At 35.9% G+C, this 18,401-nt stretch overlaps 3 protein-coding genes across 3 annotated transcripts; 1 reads left to right on the plus strand and 2 right to left on the minus strand.

The window, feature by feature from the left end:
• LOC18788307 ((R)-mandelonitrile lyase 1) lies at positions 921-3,493 on the plus strand. The gene is made up of 4 exons (XM_007224138.2): positions 921-1,038; positions 1,307-1,969; positions 2,146-2,992; positions 3,112-3,493. The coding sequence occupies exons 1-4, from the start codon at positions 936-938 to the stop codon at positions 3,143-3,145; spliced, it is 1,647 nt and encodes a 548-aa protein (XP_007224200.2). The 5' UTR covers positions 921-935; the 3' UTR covers positions 3,146-3,493.
• On the minus strand, positions 5,959-6,539 carry LOC109949820. Its single transcript, XM_020566448.1, has 2 exons — positions 6,151-6,539; positions 5,959-6,046 (listed from the first exon to the last, which is right to left on the minus strand). Exons 1-2 carry the CDS (start codon positions 6,537-6,539, stop codon positions 5,959-5,961), a joined length of 477 nt encoding a protein of 158 aa, XP_020422037.1.
• Positions 12,324-14,530, minus strand: LOC18792821 (60S ribosomal protein L30). Its single transcript, XM_007225849.2, has 4 exons — positions 14,248-14,530; positions 14,015-14,116; positions 12,668-12,736; positions 12,324-12,571 (listed from the first exon to the last, which is right to left on the minus strand). Exons 1-4 carry the CDS (start codon positions 14,372-14,374, stop codon positions 12,531-12,533), a joined length of 339 nt encoding a protein of 112 aa, XP_007225911.1. The 5' UTR covers positions 14,375-14,530; the 3' UTR covers positions 12,324-12,530.

Below are 18,401 nucleotides of genomic sequence, written 5' to 3' on the forward strand. Positions count from 1 at the left end.
GGTTTCTATGTTCTGCCATGTTCACACGATTCATGTGTTCTACTGTGTACACAAGGTTTATGTGTTCTGTCGTGTGCCTTATGTTTAGGGTTTATGTGTTCTATTGTGTGCCCTATTGTTTAGTGTTTGCTTTTGTGTTTCCACTGCGATCTTTGTTTTGGTTTGCATGTTGTTTTACTCATGGTTTACGACAAGACCTTCTCTATAGTTGTTTAATTGGTCAATGTCAAGTGTGGTGCTCTATGACTTGCTTATCAAGTTGGGCATGCGAAACATCTTTGCGCCAACTTTGAGGGGGAGTGTTGGCAAGTCCTTTTTTAGTTAGGATTTTGGTTTCTTACTAAGTTAGGATTTTGATTACTTACCAATTTATTTAGTCCTATTGTAATTGAGATTTATTTCCAATTGTATAGATTTATTTCCGATTGTATTTAGGGTTAACACATCTTTGTACTTCTTTATAAATACATCCATATTAGAAAAGAATGCACATCTGAAAAAATATGAGCATATTTGAAAATTACCATTTACTTTGATATTGGCCATGTCAAACAACTAAGCTCTAATATCATGTCAAACAAAGTATAAATTGGAATTTTTAGATATTTTAGATATGCTCGGATTTTTCATATGTATATTCTTCACTAATATGGGGGTTTTTATAAAGAAGTACAAAGATGTGTTAACTCTAAATACAATAGGAAATAAATCTCAATTACAATATGACCAAATAAATAGATAAGCAACAAAAATCCTAACTAAATAAGAACTCGCAAACATAAATGTGGTAAAGAAAATTACATTGTCTTCTGATTCATGCAAGTGATATATTCTTCGGATTGTGGACAACATGACAATTCAACTCAACTTTACTGAGTCTGACCCTCTATAAATTCTTGAGGTGTGCAAGTGCTTTGAATATTCGAAAGACATATATGGAGAAATCAACAATGTCAGTTATAGTACTGGTGTTGCACCTTTTTGTCCTTCATCTTCAGTATTCAGAGGTTCACTCGCTTTCCAACAATCATCCTCATGGTAAACTACTTCATTTGAAATACAACAAACCAAAAAAAAGAGAAAAAGGCATAGAAAAGGAAACCGAATTTGTCTCAGCTTCCGAGTTATCGTTTTTGTAGTTTTTTGCTAGGTTTCATTTTATAGTAATTTGCATATTTATATTGCTTACCTAGGTTTGTTTTTATGAGGGGCCTTTGATAAATTTCCCGAGTACAAGTACATATATATGTTCATGCATGTATACTGTAAAGAAAGCTCTTCATCTAGCTCGTCATACGTTTTGCAGATTTTAGCTACCTGAAATTTGTTTACAACGCCAGTGATCCACAATTGGAAGGAACATATGACTACATTGTAGTTGGTGGAGGAACATCAGGGTGTTCATTGGCAGCAACTTTATCAGAAAAGTACTCGGTGCTTGTTCTGGAAAGGGGCACTCTTCCTACAGCATATCCAAACCTGTTGACCACAGACGGGTTTGTATATAATCTCCAACAAGAAGATAACGGACAGACACCAGTTCAAAGGTTTGTGTCCGAAGATGGTATCGATAATGTACGAGGAAGGGTCCTCGGAGGCACGAGCATGATCAATGCTGGCGTGTATGCCAGAGCTAACATTTCATTCTATAATCAATCAGGAATTGAATGGGACATGGATTTGGTTAATAAGACATATAAGTGGATTGAAGACACCATTGTTGTCAGGCCGAATTGGCAACAGTGGCAAGCTCTTGCAGGAGATGGATTGTTCGAGGCTGGTGTTTCTCCACGCAATGGATTCAGTTTGGATCACGAACCAGGAATAAGACTCACCGGATCAACTTTCGACAATAATGGAACAAGACATGCAGCTGATGAACTGCTTAATAATGGAGACGCAAATAACTTGCGAGTTGGAGTTCATGCCACAGTAGAGAAGATCATCTTCTCGAACCGTAATCAATTAGGTAATGTTGTTGCATTTAATTCAGATATTCCACTCCAAAATTGATGTTTTATATGTAATTTTAAACACTAACAGAAAGAGCGATATAAGGTCAGTATTATCCCAAGTGTGAACTAAATTTCCCTATTTCCGTTGGATTTGTATGATATATTAATTCTAAGCTGTTCTCCGACGCAGGTAAGCCAGCGGCTGTAGGAGTCCAATACAGTGATGCTAACTTACAGTCTCATCAGGCATTTATACACAGTAAGGGAGAAGTTATATTGAGTGCAGGAACTATTGGGACCCCTCAACTTCTATTACTCAGTGGTGTTGGCCCAGAGTCTTACTTATCATCTCTGAAAATCAAAGTTTATCATGACAATCCTTATGTTGGCCAGTATGTGTACGACAATCCTCGTAATTTCGTTAACATTTTGCCGCCAAAGCCACTGAAACCCTCATATGTAACGAAACTAGGCATTACAGACGATTTCTACCAATGTTCTATCTCAATGTCGAATTATTCCACTCCACCCTTTAGTCTTTTTCCTAGTCCATCTTATCCGTTGCCACCTTCAAGTTTCGCTCACATTGTTAACAAAATTTCTGGACCTCTGTCATATGGTTATGTCACGTTACGATCATCCATTGATGTGAGAGTTGCTCCAAATGTCAAATTCAACTACTTTTCAAATCCGATAGACCTTTCTCATTGTGTTAGTGGTATGAAAAATATTGGTGATTTCCTAAGGACAGACAGTTTAAAACCATATAGAGCTAATCCAGATTTACCGGGCATAGATGGTTTCAATTTCTTAGGAATACCTTTGCCCAAAAACCAATCAGATGATGCATCATTTAAAACATTTTGTCAAGATGCTGTAGCCTCATATTGGCATTACCATGGTGGATGCCTTGTTGAGAAGGTTGTTGATGACGGTTTGCGTGTTATGGGGATCGACGCATTACGTGTTGTTGATGCCACTACATTCCCTTCCATGCCAGCAAGCCACCCTCAAGGCTTCTATATGATGTTAGGCAGGTATGTGTTGCAAACCACTAGAAATTCTGAAGAATTATTTTGTTGAAATCGCTTGCTTGAAATGAATTCTATGCCATATTTCCCTTTTTCACCCCTTTCAATTTTTGTGCTTTGGGCAGGTATATGGGCATTAAAATTATGCAAGATAGATGAGCTTCAAGAGAGGCTATTTATAACATCTTGGACTTCCATATGGCAGCATTATCCTTTTGCTTTATATATATATATATATATATATATATATATATATATTTAATCAATAAACCCATGCGTTGTGACTCAAATGGGATAAGGGTTTGGTTGGGAAAAAGGAGGCACTTATCTACACCCCCACCCCACCAACCCACTCCTTGTGTACCTCTTTATTTCATATTAAATAAATTTCCCTTGTAATGCTGAGTTATGCAAAAAAAAAAAAATTTATTTTAAAAAAAAAAAAAAACACTCTTCCTCCATACAGCTTGTCTTTGGAAAACAAGGACATCGAAAGTCTCAATTCCCGAAGAGCAACAAATTAATATGTTAAAATAAAACTAAAGCCGCACTAAAACCATTCGCTCACAACACCATATTTAACTATAATTCCAAACAAAACACATATACCCAACATAACTGAAACCCTAAACCAATTCATGAGCTTAAACGAACTCTACCGTCACTACCTGAAGAACTGCTATTGTGACTAGACCCACCACCACATCCGTAACAAATTTAGGAAAAACATGGTTTCCAGCTATCTACCTGAGTATAAAAGCAACCAAATAAATAAAAACAACTACCTTGACAAAGAACAACTGGGTGATTTGTAGCAACCTCCATCAAAGACGATGTAGACCTAAATTTAGAGAAAAGGAGCACCTCCATCAAAGCGGGTTTTGAGTGACGGATTTGTTTGAGAACGCCTAAAAGGGGTGATGGGGAACTTCAATCTGAGCATGGCTCAGAAGAAATCACTACAAGAGGCTTCTTATTCGAAACACCCCAAGTGACTTATTCACTAACCAAAACAAAAAACAAACAAAAAAGGCTAGGAGAGAGGAGGGGAGGAGGGGCAATGACGCTTCTTCCTCCTCCCCCTATGTAGAGTTTTTCTTTGAGACTCAAAGAAGGAGAGAATGGCTAGAATTTTTCTACTTTCTCTTAATCATAAATTATGCCTGAAGTTTATATATGGCAATTTTTTTTTTCAATGTGGATTTTTAGGATCAAAATATAGTGTTGGGTTGCCAACGGGGTTTAGGTTAGAAACAAATGGCCTTTACTTGCAAATCAAAGATTTCAAGTTTGAACATGCATGGCATCTTGGTAGTGTGTGAGAGATAAACTCCCCTCTCCGGTAGTGTTTAGACTATTGTTTGTATTATAAAAATAAATAAATAAAAACATAGCAGTGGGTTCAAGATTGAAAAAAATTCTCTTACAAACCCTCTTTATGACTTGAGGCACTATATTGTTTAGGTGCATATGCCTCTAGGTAATCAAATAAAAATAAATTAATGCACATATAAATGTAGGTAAATTAATGTAATACACATCAACCCACCCCGAATCGCACAACCCCTCTTTCTCTTTTGAATCTCTTCTGCGCAAAACTAAAGCCGATCATAGTCCAATACTCACCAATTGCAACCACCTTTCCTTTCTCTTTCGCCAATGAGAAAAGCGCCTGAAAATGCTTATCTGGATCCCCACCATCTTCAAATTACCAACTGAGCCGACACCCCTTTGATTTCAACGGTTGTTACGACCTTATTGGGTTCTCCGCCTTAGACCTCGTGTTGCACCATTGAAGCTGAGAGCGTGAAAGTAAAAGCTAGAAGAAAAAGGACAGAGAAACCCTAGCCCTAGGAGAAAAGAAAACGAAGAGCACAAGAGGCGCGGGGTTTACCTTTTTTTATAATTTAAAAATTTTGAAAATTTTATTTAATTTAGAAAATTAAGAAGATGGCTTTGAGACTGTTCTTGGGGTTACATGTGGCCTTCAGACTGTTCTTGAGGTCACATGTGATCATTTTTAACAGTAAATTGGATGGATTGGGGGGGGGGGGGGGAATTGACTATAAAGTTAGTTTAGATCCTTAATTTTTTTTTTTTTTTTTTAAAAAAAAGGAGCCAAATTAAAAGTACGGTACAAGTTAGGGACATTTCACCAATTCACCCTTGTAGAAATGAAAGTTGGAAATTATGCTTGTATTTGGTGTAGGCTAAGTTTGTAAATGTATTATCATTTTCTTATCGTAAGTTGGTGCACAAGAAAATATGAATTCTCATTTTATGAAAATTGTGAAAATGATGTCTCTATTGGCGGAAATTAAACTCGGAAATCTCATACCTCAATTTTCACTATTTTTTTCGCGCATCATTTAATAATTTTTGTGTTTAAATTGTCAAACAAAGAAATTATCAATTTTTTCATTTAAATTCTCAACTTCTAATCAAATTCTAAGTTATTTTCCTTCATCCAAAAACAGATGGGAAAAGGGAAAAGGGAAAATTGAGAAATTGAATAGATTTTGATTTTGATTTTGATTACTATATGCAAATCGAACATTAGAATGAATATATAAAAAATTAAAAAAAAGTATTGATTATTTTCAAACTCTGAAATGAGAATTATAAATTTTCATTATTAAAACATACTTGCACCGCATAAATTATGTGACAACTGTGTCTATAGTACACGTGTACAACTATTATACCAACACATTACAGGTAAGTGTTTTTTCCCTAAATGACATTTCCAAAAAAAAACAATTTTTTTGTTATAAAAATAACAAAAGCAACAATTTTGTTTAAACAAACGCTACCCATGTATTGTCGAAGTAAATAGAGATGATTTTCCAGTGGAAAGAAAAAAAAAAAAGAAAAAAAAAGATGTATTAGAGCCAACAGCAATGAAACATGAAATGAAATATCCTCATCATAATCTCCAGACAAGAATTACTAATAAACCAACAAAACTGAATTCAAATTCCTCCAGAGTGAATGAACCTTGAGGAGATCTTCATCCTCATGAATAACCCACATGGAATTTGAAGGGACACAACTAACAATCTAATTACATAGAAAGCAAGCATGGTCATATAACTCACATAACCTACAAACAAAATTGACATGAACTGATCTTCATTTATGTATCAGTTTAGCTGTGAACATGCCTGATGGCTGGCACTGGCACTCCAAAGATGCAAGGTGGCCCTCTTAACAAACTATTGAAATTGAAGCATTTCCCTGGTGATCCCCCAATACCACTAATTGCTTGATCCTCAACCACATGATCGTCGTCATCGTCGTCATCATGGTCATCAAAATTTTGGTCATGATCATCACACTCATTCTCAATTCCATTTCCATTCCCATTCTCATCTTTGTTACCCTCATCACAAACAAATGGTGGAATCAAAATCTCATCATCAAGTGGCACAAGCTGCAAAGTAAGCCTTCCATTGGACCTATGAGCCCTAAAGTACTTATGATGCCTAACCTTCTCCTCATTGAGAATCAGCCTCCCATCACTAGTGTAATGCCTCCTCAACACCCAAGGCATATGAGCAGGCAAATTCTCAGTGCGAGTCAGCAGTGGCGGATCCAGGATTCAAAAGTCAAGTAGGCGAAACTTACCTTAAAAACTCGATGGTACGAGTGAATTTTATTCATAAAAATAAAAAGATACACTTAGTCAGGGGGGGCGTAATAAGCCTTACCCTCAAATATGCATATCTATACATAAATAAAAGCTTAACAAAAAAACAAGAAGTAAATGCAATGCAACACAAAACTAAACTATTTAAATCTAAAACTTTACCCTACAAGGCTTAGAAATCTTAAATTCCTCAATTATATCTTCATTGTCGATATTATTAGCAAACTTCCTTTTAACGTGGAGAATCATGTAATCAGCAAGGAATTCATCAGCTATGGTGCTCCGAAGTCTATTCTTAATAATTCTCATATGTGAAAAAGCTCATTCCGTTGTTGCTGTAAAAACAAAAAGAGTCAACACCAACTGAATCAACATGTAAAGCAAATGGTAGTTTTCTGCCAAAGTTGTTTCCGCCAATTGTTGACATAACTGAGGAAGAGTGGCGAGGTCCTTAAAGCAGGGAAGGCGATGCATATCATTTTGAAAATACCTCAACTCAATTTCTAAAGCTTTCAAGTCACTTGGACTGAAATCAGTAGGATAGAATTTCTCAACAAGTTTACGTAGATGCCCAATATTGAATCATTTGAAGGAATTATGAGGATCCAATGCTGAGCTAAGAATAGCTAAGAATAAGAGGTTCAACTGTTTCTCTGGAAATCTGTCATTTAACTCCACCAACATGCAATCTATCACATCATTAAATACATCAACGCAATAATAATGTTCAACTGTAATAAAATCTTTTTGTTGACAAGAACGACGTGTGCCAATCATATAACGAAAACTCATATCAGGAACATCAATACCATGTTGTTCACAAAATGATACCTCGCTCATGAATAAATCATCCCAGCCATGTGCCCTCATATCTTAGAATTGTGATTTTGTGTTTTCAACAAAGTTTAAAGCACTTACAATATCTTGAGTTTTTGTCTAAAACACTTGACAAAGAAAGTTGGTTAATCTATAGTTTTATCCATCAAAAGAAATGAAAACACAAACTCAAAAGACATCATAGCAATATAGTTATTCTCTGCATCGCCACGAAATTGTTGGTTAGGTCCATAATCATTGATTTCCTGGAGAAGTATTTTAGTATCTTTAAATAAACTCATCAAACTTGTAATAGAGGCAAAGTGAGATCCCCAACAAGTGGCTCCAGCTCGTTTCAAACTACGACCTTGATTAAGTCCTCTACCTGTCTCAAGTTCCCTAGAATCCATCTACTCTTTGAGTTCAGCTTTTCGAATTAAATTTAACTCATTACGGCACTTAACAGAAGCACTAACAAAATTCACAATGTTAGTCAACATTGAAAAAAATCTTCATTCAACTTTAACATACTCATATTGCTTTTGATTGTTTTTGTTAAAGGAGAAAGTTTGAGTGGGCGGGGCTACTGTTTTTGTTAAAGGGAAAAATTTGAGTAGGTTGGGTTTGAGTAGGCAGAAGAAAATTGATTGTATTGGGTAATTTTTGGTTTGGCAAAAAATGGAGTAGGCAGCTGCCTACTCTATCCTTAGGGTAGGATCACCCCTGGTGGGTTGGGTTTGAGTAGGCAGAAGAAATTTGATTGTATTAGATATTGGGTAATTTTTGGTTTGGCAAAAAATAGAGTAGGCTGCTGCCTACCCTGCCCTTAGGGTAAGGCCGCCCCTGCGAGCCAGCCAGGGTATAGGAGGAGGAAACTCTTTATTCTTCATAGCCCATTTTTGCTCTCTCTCACCCCTTAATTTCTGACTTAAATTACATCCCTGCCATTGACTAAGTACCGGGGACTTGCCTGGAAATTTTGAAAACAAAAAAACTAATTTTTTTTTTATTTTCATAAGAATAAGAAACCAAAATAATTATGTGTTATTCTCAACATATATAATTGTTAAGCATATAAATGTTTTGTAATTGATAATAGGTCAAATAAGGTAAAACTAGGGATGGCAATAATACCCGTCGGGTCGGGTCCCCGGCCCTAACAGGGGGAGTTTTTGGGGGGAAATCGGGGCCGGGTACGGGGATCTCTGAATTTGCAAAATCCCCGACAGAGGATGGACCGGGGATGGGATTGTTATGCCCATCCCCAAACCCGGCCCGATAAGTAATATATTTATTTATAATCAATATATATTAATATAATATAATAAACAAAGTTACCCTAGAGATTAGATGAATTTATTGTGCTTATTGAAAAAGTTTCTAAAGATTTGGATAGAAATTATTTCAAGTTTTGTGTCATCCTTCTTTGCCTTGTTGAGTCATTATTTTAACAAGAAATATCTTGTGGTGGGTTGTTTTTAAAATTTCACAATGATGTGATTGTGCTTTAGAAAATTATTTTAACAAGAAATATCTTATTAAAAATCGGGGATTGGGGCGGGTATGGGAGGCACTTACCCTACGGGGATGTGGATGGGGATTCCCCGAAAAGCCTAAATCGGGGATTGGAGCGGGGATGGGGACGGGAATGGTGAGCGGGGACGGAGATGGTATTGCCATACCTGACCCCTAACCGGCCCGTTGCCATCCCTAGGTAAAACTAGATTGTCAAGATAATATTACTGTTAATCTAAACCGCACATTAAAATTTATTTTAACATTCAATGTATAGTGCAGTAGATTATTAATATAGATTGCACATTTAAATTTATTTGAACATTTTTTATGTGGCAATATAACACATCAAATTGTTCTGTGATAAAATCTTAGTTTTCACACATGGTTTGGTAGATTGCACCACATGTTGTTTTCAAGTAATGTATATAGGCATGTCTGTATATTCATGTTGTGGCTTGAACGCGACCCACAAAATTGAATCTTGTGCACCGTGGAGGTGATTGAAGTACTTAGTGTTATTTTCAGTTTAATACCCTAGTGATGGAAAACATATGACAGCAGTGACCGAGGAGCAGCATGATGGGTGTAAGTTCATAAACAATGAAGGATACTACTTGCCTCTTTACTTATAAGGAGATACTCCTTCTTGCGAATCACAATTTGACACATATGTAAAAATAATTCATCAAAAACACAAAAAAGAAAAAACCTCATGTACATGTCACACTGCTATTGGCAGGAATGTTGGAGCTCCTACTTACCTGGTAAGGCGAGAAGGGAAGTATTTTCCAACAATAAAATCCAACATTTATAGATTTAGGCTCGAGCTCCAATTTGGACCCATGATCCGCCGTTTCAAAAAGAATGAACAAACATCTAGATTCAAGAACATAAAATGAACTCCACCAGCATTTTAAAGTTGACGAGAAAATGTGAAAAATTCTCAATAAATTTGTTAATAATACAAATAAGCTTAAGATTACAACTTCATAAGGTTGTTTTAATGGTAAACTCAAAACTCTAACAATTATAGGAAATAATAAACTAACGAGAAATATTATAACTTAAACTAAATAAAAAGAAATAATTATATTAGGAACATTCTAAAAAACTATTTATTCTATTAATTTGAAAAGGAAAAAAAAAAGAGTAAAAAAATCTAAATTTTGCCAAAAAGAAGGTCGTTCTTCTCTTCTTGGCGCTATGCGCACTTTAAGCGTGGTTTCCATCTTTGGTCTCTACTTTACTCAATTTGAATAGTCTCTATTTGGTATATTTTCTCCACAAGATTTGAATGCGCCTCACAAAAAATCTTGTATTACATCAGACCTCCTCACTTATAAACAACTTGACCTAGACTCACTTCGAATCGATCTTGATCATAAGTAGACAAGAAGTTTGAGATGTAAATAGATCCGCTACTCGTGAAGTCTCAACTTTTCGTACATCTATGGTATAAAAATAAAATAAATGGGTTTTATCAGCTTTGGTCCCTTTTTTTTTTCCCTCTGAAGGATGATAGTATAAGGGTGTCCCTTAAATAAACTTACTTGTGGGATTTCACAGATGAACTTTTGCATATATTATTCTCCTCTCGCAACTAAAGGAAAGGAGTACCAGTAAACACGGTTGAATGCCCAATTGTCTCTATTTTGCAATTGCGGGAGTCTTTATGTATATTTATAGGAAATATTGTGTTATCTATTTATTTGATCATATTTAGATGACTATGTCGTTTCGTCTGGCTGATTTTTTCCAATATGAATATTGTCTCATTTGTCTCATATAAGGCACATTCCGTATTGTAATTATATGAACCGTCTATCTTTTAGATATCCCTTCAAAGATCATCGCAAAAAATTACTTGAATCCAAAATTATTTGACCACTCAATTAATTGTGGTCATTTTAGTGTTCTCTTGAAGCACAATGCTCGTCTATTTTGATGGTCACAACTAAAGTAATTTATGGTTTTCAAGTGGTGTAATTTGTTGCAACAATAATCTATGAATAAATATTTAAAAAATAAACCGTTCAAATCATTGAAATAAAATTTATGGTGGACTCCACAATATTTTCTTTAAATAAATTAAGGAAAATGCACAAACACCACCTAAACTATTAGGGTTGTGTGCATGTACCACCTGATAAAAAAAAATTTACAATTTCCCGCCGAGATTCTACATTTAGTGCAAATGTCCTCCATCCAAATATGTTAAAAATTCTATTAACTGAAAGGCAATTTCGTCAGTTCATTATAATTAAAAAGGCAAAAATATTAAAATTTCTAAATAATTAAATAAATAATTCACCATCATCCCTTCCCTTTCTCTTCTCCTTCCCTCGCTCAAGGTAGCCCCTACCTTCTCCTCTGCACCTAGGGATGGGCACGGTCCGATTCGGTCTGGTTCTCACCTCAAATCAAAACCGAAACAAGTACTATTTAACCAGTCCAGTTTGGCTCGGTTTAAGTAATTTTTTTTAAAAAAATTGGCCTGTTCGATTCTGACCGGTTCTGATTTTGAACTGGATTATTAATATTATTTTTTAATTTTTTTCAAAAAAATTTTATTTTTTTATTTTTTTATTTTTTAAAAAATAATAATAAATAAGTTGTTTTTTTTGGCTTAAAAATTAACAAATGACCCAATTCATACAATGAGAAATTTTTTGAAGTTGAATTTGGAAAAATATTAATTATAAAATTTAAAATATAGCATTGGATTTTAAAATTTTGAAATAAAAAAAAAAATATAGCCAGTCCAGTTCGGTCCGATCTGGTTTGGTACGGTGTAAAATTGAAACCGAAATCGGTTGCAACCGATTCAATCTGGTTCCAATCGGTTCCAACCCGATTTGTTGATTTTTTTGGTCAACTGATTTTTTTCTCTGTTTTTTTTCACCAGTCCGATTCGATGTTCCGGTTTTCCAATCCCGATGCCCACCCCTATCTACACCCCTGCACAGCCCCTCCTCCCCCACTAGCTCTAGCTTTAGCTTGAAACCCACGGTCTTATCATTCTACGCCCAACCACCTTCTATTCATGTTAGTCTCCACTTACTTTTCATTTGATGAACCAGGGAGGAGTAAGAGATTCTAATAGCTAATTGGTCTAAATAAATCTAACTGGCAAAGGTTGTTAGAAAAAGGGGACAGGCAAGGCCAAGACTACAAATCAGGGTGCATGAGCATTGTGCTTTTGTCCTAGTTTAAATTAAAACCTATTGTGTGGTATTTAAGGTGTGCCTAATATGACAATTCAGTTAAAAGAATTATTGAGCTATATATGTATATCCCTTTTGCAGTCAGGGTCGGGCACCCAGTTTGTTGAATAACATACGTGGGTCTACCGTAGAAGCACAAAAAAGAAAAAACCCAGAATTTGAGTTCTCTAATATAACAAAAAGTAACTTTAAAATGGTAATCAAAACACCATGCATTAGGTCACTACTAAGATAACCTCACACACAGTAAAATCTAAGTATCCGCAAACTTGGTAACAAAAACATCATAGAAAAGAGAAAGCAAAGCCTTGAAACAGAGTTTTGAGGCTACAGCCGCTCACTGACCACCAGGTAGCGTCTTGATAATATCCGAGTCACCTGAACAGTAACAAATGACATGTCAGCCAAATCAAATTTCCATATCAATTAAAACCTAAACAGATCTCTTAAAATCATAAAAGAACTACAGAATACCTGGATCAACAATGCTAAGGCATGATACACGGAAATACTTTCCACAAGCTGTACCCAGATCAACATTGTCTGAAAACAGAAGAAATGGTCAGCCAAACGAAACGCTAAAAGTCTAGTAAACAAAATTATTTCCCTTGTTGGCCAATATTATCAAAAGAAAAGCATTCTGCAGCATACAAATATCTTTACTATGTCATGCAAGGGAGCAGAAAGACAAAATCCTAAATAAAAGCTCAGAAAATGGCATTCCTCTTCCATTTGCACTGGGGGACAAAAAGGAGTTTCATGCACGTCCAAACATTGAACATTATGTGAGGAGTGCAACCAGTGAGTAGCTCATCTAGGCAACGCAACAAATTACTACTACATGAAACCAATATCTTACGGGACAACAGTATATGTTTCTAAGTCACGTCAACACATTGAACTAAGAACAAGAAACATGTGGATATGTTTAGTGACATTACATCTACTAACTCCAAATAGACAAGGTGAAAGGAAGAACTGCTGGATTACAAGGGAAAAGACTGATATATAAGCATCATTTCCCATGAAAATCCACCAGCCGAGAAGATCACCTGGCAAGGAGGCTTAACATTACAAAGTACGTTAGTGAACAATCAAGAACTAAGACCAAATGATGGTTTAACCGACACGCTGAGACAAGTTCCCACATCTAAGCCAATAAATATCACGTTAATTTACACTTTCTAAACACCAGCCATCACAGTTTCTGTGAGATTTTGACACCAGATTCATCTGGATTTGTAATCAAGAGGCAACAAGCAGCCAACTGAGATTCCAGAACAAGAATCATATTCCATGTTCTACTCCTTTTTCATATTCCATGTCGATCCTCAAAGTCAACAATCACTCAGACAAGTTAATTCTTCAACTGAAGAATCTCTTGGAGTGCGTTAGTCGGTGGTTGAAAGAACTAATTGGAAAATTTATCAAAGGCCGCTGCACTAAACATGCGGGCATTGGATATAAATAAAAGGTTGATATGCATTTCAAGCTTGTCCAAGGGTGCACCCTTATTTTCCACCATTAATCCAACACCTATTTACATTCCTTTTATTTATCAAACACTTCCTAACATCAATTAATGTTTCTTTGACATTTACTAGTAGAGAAACTACCATTTAGGTGAGCTGAACACAACCCATCAAATATTGCAACAAATTTTTTTTGTTCTTATCAATGTTAGAAAAAAGCAAACTATACAACACAGACCCTAAACAACATCCTACAAACTGATAATAACAAAAGCAGTTCAAAGTTTAATGTTCTAAATACATAACAAATCTGATGCAAACCCAAATGTTATGGCTGCAGAGCACTTACTTCCATTGTAGTGGTGAACCCCAACCTTGGCAAGCATAGCATAGTATTCGATTTCGGACTTTCGCAGAGGTGGGCAATTGTTGGAAATTATAATCAGCTTCCCTGCATTTTGTTCCACAACAAAAACAAATCCCAATTACAAAACTTGAAATTAACCCAATAAAAAGAAAGCAGATCACAGTAAAATGGAAATAATGGACAGATTGCAAATTGAAAGAGATATGAAAGCTTGCCTTTGGAGTTGCGAAGAGAATCAATGACGGTTTTGTAACCCAAGGTGTATTTTCCGCTCTTCATGACCAGAGCGAGCCTGGTGTTGATGCTCTCATGGGTCTTCTTGGTCTTCTTCACGGCCACCATTTTTGACACTTTTCAGATTCTTCGCCTTTGGTGCCCAAACGCTCGCTCTCACTCGGCGGCCGAACTCGAAAGAGTCGAAGAAGTAGAAGAGCAGTAGAGTTTGCTAGGGTTTTAGTATTGGTGCCAATGAGAGATGGTCTTACACGTGCAACTCACGTGGGTTTTTTTTTTTTTTTTTTTTTTTTTTTTGTGGTTTGGAAACGGGCCTGAAACGAAAGCTTATATTGTCTGCAAAGTGGATAAGCCCATTAGAAGAAAGTCTTAATTATTCATTTGCCCTTTAATGGGCTTATCCATCTCTGCCCCTGTCCCCGAATCTATCCCCGTTTAATAGGTTTCGGGGAATTCCTGTACTTAGCCCCTGTCGGGGGACTATCCCCATACTCGCCCCTAATTCCCGATTTTTTTTTTTGCATAAAAAAAAATTATCATACATTTTAACATTAAGTTTCATATTAATTTATCATTCAACACATCCAAATTAACTATTAAGTTCAACTCAACTATTCAAAATTACTTCAATATGAAATTCCAAAGAAAATTAGGAAGAATTAGGAGAGGAAGGTTAACTTAGGGTTAAACATAAATATTATAATTATATATTTATTTATTTAAATATAAACATATATATTTTAAGGTCGGGTTCAAGGATGGGGACGCCAATACCATCTCCTCCCCATACCCGTCAGGGATTTTTCAAGTTCGGGAATCCCCATACCCATTTGGCTCCAAAATCTCCCCCCGTTAGGATCGGGGACGGTTTTTGCCATCCCTAGCTCCGAGCTCGGTTCCTCATCTCCCAGCTTTGATTTCAAGTTTTTACCTTCGATTTTTTGTTATGAAATTGCGATTCTACTTGGACTGCTCGTGATTCTACTGAATTATAGTTTAGTTCCACTATATATCGTTCAATTATAAGTAAGTGAGAATTGTTTTTGTTTTGGTTTTTAGATTTTAAGTCAAATCTTTTTTTAAATCTTTTTTTCATCAATAAATGATGTTCTGATTATATTTAGTTATTTTAGTTAGATTTTAGAATTTTGATATGTGTTGTGTTTTGTTGGTTTCGATTGTTTTATTGATTTCATTTTTTTATATTCAATTTGGTTTTGCAAACGTCGTTGACAGAAACCTAGCAAAGGAGCAAGGTCCAAAGTATAGAGGAAAAATGCAACTTTCTGCCAACCTCCCTATATTCGTAAGTCTATATACATTTAATTACGTAAATTAAAAAAACATTAAGATATTATTGAATTAGAACATTATGGTGAACTTGTGTTTTACATGACATATGCTTTTCAAATCAGTGAAATAAATTTGGAATTTGAACAAAAATTAGAATTTCCATATTCACATACACAAATTCCGCTGTTTAGATCCTTATACAATGAAAATTTTAAATTTTATGTAGAAATTCCACCGCTATCATCACCACAACCACCCCACCACCACCACCACTACCTCTGCTACCACTGCCTTGTCATGGGCATCATCACCATCACCCCAACCATCGCCGTGACCGCCACAATCACGACCACACCATCATTGACCACTACCACTACTCTAACTACCACTTGCCACCGCTTTACCACTAGCAGCCCACTACGTACTAGCATCATACATGATGATACTATCATCACCACCACTATTAAGACATCTAACAGTCGCCGCCTCTAAAAAAGATAAACAGTAAATTCGGTGCTTAAATCCCATTCGCCAAACAAGAAAATTTTTCAACGGATTCTAGCCCAGTGGAAAAGACCCTTAACTTGCAGAGCGGTGGTCTCACATTCGAACCCCCATGGCACCTTAACAATGTATTATGAGAAAAAATTTGGCAAAAAAAAAAAACAAAAAAACTTTACAAATTCTATATCGTTAATTTCCATAATTTTTTGGCCCTTTTACGAGACATTTCCTATAGGTGAGTGAACAAGGATTGAAGAACAAACTTTAGTTATAGTAAAATATTTTCACATATTCCTATATGATATTTCAGCAAATTTACGCACAGGGAATATTAGAGGGTTGATTCTTTGATCTTCAATCTTCCTTCTTCCTTAGTTCTTGTAAAATAAATTTAGGTCAACGGACCACACCTCGGAGGTGTTGGTCAAAGGCCCTCCAATGCCTAAGTTTGTTCGATTGGATCTTAAGAAATTTTGGAGATTTTTTTGAGAATTTTTTTTTGCAGAAATTTTGTGATTGCATTCATAACAAAAAAAATTTACCAGCCACAAAGGGACATTATAATAATGGAGCGATCTAACATCAAAATTAAGACAATCTGGTGCGCCTCTACTAACAATCATGCAGGATCGAAGAAACTCTAGCATAGGCATCCTAACTAAGATTGCAAACTTAGAATAATAAAAAGATATAAAGCTTGAAAACACCAAGCTATACGAGCATCCACAGTGGTTTGGGGGAGTTGTTGTGTATTTTCGGGGGTGTAAAGCCACTTTTACATCCTCTTTACACCTCTGGAGGTTGTAAATGTAGTTTTTACTCTAGTGGGAAAGATGTAAATATAAAGATATATAATTGATTTGTAACATCCCACATCGGCCAACAGAGAGGGGTGATTTGCCTTATATGTACATGCCCACCTCCATCTAGCACGAGGCCTTTTGGGAGTTCATTGGCTTCGGAGTTATGGGAACTCCGAAGTTAAGTGAGTTTGAGCTAGAGCAATTCCAAGATAGTTGACTCACTGGGAAGTTCCTTCTGAGTTCCCATAAACAAAACCGTGAGGGCGGGGGTCCCAAAACGGACAATATCATACCCACTGGGAAGTTCCTTCTGAGTTTTCAGAAACAAAACGGTGAGGGCGAGGGGCCCAAAACGATCAATATCGTGCTACGGCGGAGCCAATTCGGTATGTGACATGATTTTTTTTTGTATTAAAATTTTATTTTGTGTTAACTTTATAAAATTAATTTTTTTTGTATAAGGTTAATTTTATTTTTTCAAACAAATAGACCTAAAAATATTTAAATTCGGAGAAGATATGATTTCATCCCAAAAAAATTAAAGCTGGCTGTTTTTTAAAATTAAAGTTGTTGGTCCAGCAATGTACCTGTTGTTGGGGAGGGGAGAGATGACAACCAAAAAAGGGGCCCACATATGAATTTTGATCCAGCAACTTTTTTGCTGACTTTTCTCCACTTTATCTCACCCTTTTTTTTTTTTTCAGCTGGGTCTCACCTGCAAGAGATGTAAAAAAAGATGTACATGTACATCTAAATTTGCATCTCATGGTGGTGATGCAAATTTACACTTATTTACACCTCCCCATTGCGGGTGATTCCGATCATAAAGGGTGTATATTTAACATACATCCCATTATACACTCCTCCCCCCTCCCCCCATTGTGGATACTCTAACAATACAAATAAAACTCTCACAAAGGAAAAATGAAAAGCTCTCACAAAAGAGAGGTGAAAAGCTCTCATCAAAGGAGAGGTGAAAAGAGGTGAAAACTACACAAAGAACCCAAAGAGTCTCTGTGACTTATTCCAAACCGAAGAACCGCAAAAAGAATGGTGGTGAAGATCCGACGTCGAAACGCAAGTGAAGATCCGACGTCATGACTCAACTGCATGTGATGGTTGGAGTAAAATCATTATAAAAAAATAAAAAAATGAAGACAAATAAGGGAAGCCTTTTGTCTTTGAGAATGGGGGAAGAGGAGAAGGGAGGAAGAGAAGAGTGGAGCTAGGGTTTCTCAAAGTAAAGTCCCTTTTTGGGCATCAACAACGCTATCTGGACCATTCAAGGGCTTAATTTCTTCTTCAAACCAAGTATATAAGACTCTTTGGATAACTTTGAAACTTGGAAAGTTACACAGAGAAATAAAAACTAAATTAAATTATACAATAGTACAACTACAAGAAGTAATAATGGCCTTTAAATTACTACCTATAGGTGTTTATAATTCTAAATAAGAGTCAAAGTGACGACATGTTCACCTACAAGAAGTAACCCCTTATACTATATGTAATAGATTTAGGCATCTTCATCATTT

This window comes from Prunus persica, chromosome G1, assembly GCF_000346465.2.
Source record: "Prunus persica cultivar Lovell chromosome G1, Prunus_persica_NCBIv2, whole genome shotgun sequence".
NCBI lineage: Eukaryota > Viridiplantae > Streptophyta > Magnoliopsida > Rosales > Rosaceae > Prunus > Prunus persica.